This window comes from Gavialis gangeticus, unplaced genomic scaffold (genome assembly GCF_001723915.1).
Source record: "Gavialis gangeticus isolate Ggan-Ray unplaced genomic scaffold, GavGan_comp1, whole genome shotgun sequence".
Taxonomy (NCBI): domain Eukaryota; kingdom Metazoa; phylum Chordata; order Crocodylia; family Gavialidae; genus Gavialis; species Gavialis gangeticus.
The window spans coordinates 22090343-22096269 of record NW_017729033.1 but is presented as its reverse complement, the minus strand read 5'-3'; the positions used below and the strand labels follow the sequence as shown (position 1 = coordinate 22096269).

The 5927-nt window shown below is 42.5% G+C and overlaps 1 protein-coding gene across 2 annotated transcripts in view; it reads right to left on the bottom strand.

Moving 5' to 3' along the window:
- Window positions 1–1360: 1360 nt before the first annotated feature.
- Window positions 1361–5927, bottom strand: part of MSANTD1 (Myb/SANT DNA binding domain containing 1) — a 119151-nt gene continuing 114584 nt past the window's right edge. For both annotated transcript variants that reach the window (XM_019526576.1, XM_019526577.1), the window contains exon 7: window positions 1361–3588. In XM_019526576.1, coding sequence (XP_019382121.1) covers window positions 3348–3588 — 241 coding nt within the window. In that variant the 3' untranslated portion in view covers window positions 1361–3347. The remainder of the gene's footprint in view (window positions 3589–5927) is intronic.

Below are 5927 nucleotides of genomic sequence, written 5' to 3'. Positions count from 1 at the left end.
GATCAGGAGGACAAATGTCCCTCTGTACTTGGAAGAAGCTGTTGAAAGCTCCCAAGCCAAAACTAGCCATACTGGTGCTGGTAGGCATTTGAGTGGTAACATAGTCTTCAATGTGATCAGGGTCTGTCTTTTTATGAGCATATAGTGTTACAGCACTGGAATTAGTGCTGGCACTAATTAACTGGCACTCCAAACAAGCAGATCCAACAGTACCAAGGACTGAACCTGTGGCAGTACTGGGGCTTCTGACTATGCCACTGGGGTACACAACCATATAGTGCCAATGAGAAAAGGCACTGTGAGGTCTGCAATACCACGTGCTGCTGTGTGCAGAATGCCTTGGTGCAGGCAGACAAGAGGTTGTGTGTTCTGGATTACTGGCGTCACAAGCAAAGTATCAGATTCAAATGGCGCCATCCACTTTGATGAAAGCTCTAGCCCAAGAGTAGGCAATTATTTTGGCTGGAAGACTATTTCATGAGTTTTGGTGTCCTTTCAAGGGTCACATCTATCTCTCTCCCTTCCCTCCCCCCTTCCCTGGAACTGTAGTACACCCTGATCCCCATCCTCTCTTTCCCCCTTCTCCCTGGAGCTGTAGCATGCACTGATTCCATCCCTTACATGGAACCTGCTGGCCCCATCTACAGTTTATGCCACCACCTGCTCATTGCAGCAGAAGCAGCCCTGGCTAGGAGCTGGCATCAGCTATGGACATGCCCAGCAGGTTCTGGGTGGGAATACGGGCCTCCACCCAGGTCTACAGCTGATGCGGTTGTGTCAGCACTGCGCAGAAGTGGTCCTGCCTGCTCATCTGGCATGGCAGAAACAGCCCTGCCTGCCCACCTGGCACCACATGGTGGCCAGAGCCACTGGCAGGCCAGATCCCATGAGTTAGCGGCTGCCCAGCCATGGGTCAGATACAAGCAGTTGTAGGGCCAGATCTGGCCTGCAGATCATATTTTGCCCACCCCTGCCCTAGCCCCTTATCTGATAAAGGTATCAAAGAGTTTCTTGCCTTTATGACTTTGAGCAGAGCTAGTTCCTGCATCTTTTTGACTCTGACCTGTGGCCACTGGCATTGGACGGTGATATGTTCATTTCTAGGTCTATCCAAATTTAGGCAGTCATCTTGCAGAACAGAGAAGTCCTAAGATCAAAGGTTCTGGTTCTTCAGGAACCTCTTCCATTGCATGTCCACCCCCAAGACTTCTCTGACCTGATAAAGGGGGGGGGGGAGGGGGTTGGTCAAGGGCCACCAGGCTTTTAGTATCAGGATGAGGAAGAAGGGTACTGTGATATTCAAAAGCTTGCCTATGCCTATATCAACCATATAGTTGGTCCAATGCAAGATATCACCCACAAGAATTCTAGCCTCTTGCCTATCTCCTGTACCATTATGGCAATAACATCAGCTCAGCACTACTGAAGAACAGTCATTTCTCAAAATTGAACAACAGCTTAATTTTTAGAGGCATGCCCAGGATACATTTGATGTAAATAAGCATTACTCTTTGAAGTAAGCATTACTACAACTTCATCTCCCAAGGGTGTTTATAATAGAATAATAAAATTCATAGTTAGGCTAGCTCTATACTAAATAAAAATGGAAATGCAAACATGAATTCAAGAACAAAATTTGGAGAGAGAATGTAGCTTATAGTTAGAATAAGCGTTAATCATTAAAAAACCACTGTTTGTGAAGGACAAATCTGCCCCTTCGCTTCCCTGTATCTATCATGGACATAAGTAGTTTCCTACCTCACCAGAATAGCTAAATTCTGAAGTGCCACAAATTTTCATTTTAGTTTCTTACGAGTGTCTAATCTGCCCTTAGATGAGCATTCTTGCTTTGCAAAGGCAGGCGGAAAGCAGGGCGTGGTGGCACCAACTCTTTTAGAAATACGTGAGCTTTTGTAGGCAGCTCAGCTACTCTCAAAGGCTATTTTAATGCAGTACTGCATAAGACAATTAACAAGAACAATGCTTGGACTTCGTCTTAACAGCTTCAACATCCTTGATATGATTTCAGCTCCCTCTTGTGGTATGTGAATGCTGACCACCATTTCTATCATCAAACCAGTCCATAAAACATACAGACTACTTCTATCAAAATAACTACACCAACAAAAAGATCTAGAAAAGTACTGAAAAATACAAATACTGCACCAACTTGAGACAGTCACATATTTGGATTATGCAGTGTATTGTATCTCTGCATTGCACTCTAGAATATAAACTCATCAAAGCATTGGTTGCATCCTGCAATATTTTGCACATTCTCAAGTACACTAGATGACTGGTAAATAATAAATAAGGTTCGCCTTTTCTTTATTTCAGTTGATATATATATTTATATACATACAATATAATATTTTTCTTTTGTGATGGAGAATAAATGAAATGTTTTAATTGTTGTTTTTTCATAAAGTCAACAAATTCCAGTTAATAATGAAAAAAATTATACATTTAATATCAAAATCAACTTCAAGTATTTTCAATACAGTTGAGTATTCAGGATATAGTAGTTTTATGTTACTATTTTTATCAAAAGTGTATTTGAGTAGATGATTTCATATTTCAGTTTTAGGGTACTATTTATATCAGGCATGAAATTTAAAATTATGTTTCATAGTCTCAGCTAGCTCTTCACAAGAACCAGAGTTCACACTGCAGAGCCACTGCTTATATGTCAAAACTGGATTGCCTTCAGCAAAGTCAGAGATGCATTTAGTTGCTGGGGTAGGCAACCCCTGGCATGGGTGCCAGAGCATGGCACAAAGGTATTTTCCTTGGCATGCATGCCTCAGGGCAGATGTTGGGAAAGGGACTGAAGCTGCAGTGCCACAACAAGGATCGGGCCCTTGCAGCTCCCCTGACATCCGCTCCTAGCACACCAAAATCTTACAAGTCAAGGTTGCAGGTGTTTTTGGCACTCTGCCCAAAAACAGTGCAGACCCCTGACTTACTCTATGTGGAAAATATACTATTTTGTTGTTCTACAATAGGTCAGGTTGACAGTCCTTGGTGTGAACCTGTAGGCAACAATGCTGCTTGTAAATTAAGAGCTGACCTAAGCATAAATAGTACAGGAAAAAAATTGTTTCCCAGAGCTACTCATTCCTTAACCTTTCAGTACAAAAATAGTTGAACTTAGGCATATATTGCACCGGTTTCCTAATCCTTATTAACTCCACAAGGCTCTGGATAATTCTCACCCTGAATTAACTAGGATTACTCTAAGATTTTACTTTTCATGGAAAACCTGGGAAGATGGCAACCAACACTCATAAGGTATGCATTAGGGGATTTCTATAATATTAATACTTTGAGCAGCATGGACAAAAATCCTACACATTAGACTTGGAAATCATTTTCTCCAATAGGTTCATCATTCTTTCCTGTAGCTGTAAGCTTTGAACTTGAATGATGTTTTGCTGATCCAAAATCCTGCGCACCTCTCTACAGGTTTCTTCCATAGCTCTGCTTAATTTCTTTTGTTCTTCCAACATGGCTTCCATTAATTTTAGCTTCTTCTTTTGGAAACTGCAGCTCTGCAGTTTTCTTTTCTTAACTGGTCTTTCTTCAGCTCTGAAATACAAATAGTTTTAAAACATTAAACTCACATATCTTCAAAATGATCAGGAGCCTACAAGCTTTCTTGCAGTAGTGTAACTTAGGTGAGGCAACCTGGGCAGCAGCCACAGATACATACTTGGGGGAGGGCACGAAAATAAGAGCTGCCATTGCAGCTGCACAACTATGCCACCAGCACCACAGCTAGGAGCCACCACTACCACAGGCACTCAGCTGCCTTCTTAAACCTCTCTTTCTTGATCAAATTATATCTACTATGGCTGTTAGAAAAAAATATATAAAATCCCCTCCCCCACCAAAGTATATATTTATAGAACTTCATTAGAAGTCAGTGGTAACCTGTGAAAGAGACCCTGGAATTTCCTTGCTTTCAACAAAAGTTATTTTTACATAATGCTTAAAATATTAGCCTTACACCCAGCCATTTCTTACTATAAGCACCAGGGTTATATAGATGAAGCATACTGACCCCCCCCCCCCCCCCCAAATAGCTCATCTTGTTGAAAAACTATTTATATTGGACTTAATACTGTAATTTTATAGCTGCAGTAACCATCCCCATCAGCAAGCACTGCTACCTTAGGATCAGTAACATATCACATTCTTGCCCTACAGACATTGCAGTGGTGAGGCTGCTCCCACATTGTTCCCTTCCAGTCTTCCTTGTGTGTCAATGGTTACTGCTGCACCTTCTAAAGAAGTGAATGGGAAGGGTTCACCATTATAACCTGATGCAACCTTGGAAAAAGTACATTTTTTATAGCACAATGTAGTCCTAAACAAAGAACCTTGTTTCCCTGGTTTATCTAGAGATGCTCTAGTTTGTCTTTGGTCAGGACCTCTCTGTTTCTGGAAAGATGCTAAAATTAAGCTGGCTGTCACATCCCAGGTGGGCTGTCTCATTACTGCCTGAATGTGAGAAATGTGGCAGAATAAACTGCTACAGCTCTGGGGGCACCACATAGAAAGAACATCAGAGGCAGAAGTGTTTTTTCTGAATCAGAACTTCCTAAACCTCAAAAGCTAGAAGCTTTAGCAGAAGAGAACCAGGGGGCACATGCCCTGTTTGCCCTTCCCCTTAGCATCTATTATTTCCCACTGAGAGGGACAGGATACAGGGCTAGAGGGACCTAATCATCTGACCCAGTAAATTATTATTCTTATCTACAGCCTGTGATATAATGTATGTTTGCCCATTAGTGATGTAGGATTTGCACTGGTCACTTATTTGCATATCACATCTCAACAGTTACAAAAATATGCAAGCTAGACAGAGTGCAGTCATGTTTCCTTCTTTTTGTGCAAGTCACAGAACATTTGCCCTTTGCCGTTCCACTGCAGACTAAGTTCCTGAGCAATCTGCCACGCCAGTGTATGGCTGGTAATCATTTTAGCATAAGACTTTATCTTTTTATATAGATATTTAGCAGCAGCCAGTTATACAATAGCTACCGTCTCATCTTTTTTTTTTCTGCTCTTAGTTTCACAATGTAGCCTGTCAAATAGAGTTGCTGTACACTATGCCCCAATACATTTTACTTAAAACTTCTGACAAAAAAACTTTACTTCCGTCAACTCATAAATCAATGCTTTCAGACCTCCCATCATCATATGGGGAGGTAAGGTTATGTGTTTTGTACTGAAATTATCTACTATTTGGATAAAATTAAATTTTTAGAAAGTTAAATGGATTATTTATGGCGTTTGGAGAAATCTTTGAAAAATCTATCATCTCAAAAGTTTTCTCAGGGAATTCCAGTATGCAGTCAGTTATACTACAAATTAGTTGATGCGTCCTCTCCTGAATGGTTCAGGTTCAGAGTTTCTCATTAGTTCCATAAGAGATAGCAGCCTTGAGAGCATGTATTATGGTGTGCAAAACGGGCCCTATTCGATTCAGATTTGGATTTGGCCCGAATCAGGAACACTGATTTGATTAATTGATTCAGATCACTGTCCCCAATTCGATTCAGCTGAATCCGAACCTGCAGATTCGATGCCAATTTGGAGAATCAGCGATTTAGCTACAGACACAGCTTTAAATGTTTTTTCGACATACCTCGAGGTACCAGGCACGGCTCATGAACGCTGTGATGCTGGAACAGATGGAGCGTCCCACAGGAGTGCGGGGGGGGGCCCCCGCATGCTTGGTGGCGAACCCAGAAGTGGGCTGGAAGTACTTCCGGTCCACTTCCGGGTCTACCAGGGAGCGCACGGGGGGGCCCCCCTGCGCCTCCTCCCAGCTCAGCAATCAGCCACAGGGGGACCCCGGGTGCCACCCCAGACCCAGGAGGCACCAGTCACCAAACTGGGGTAGCATGTGGGGGGGGGGG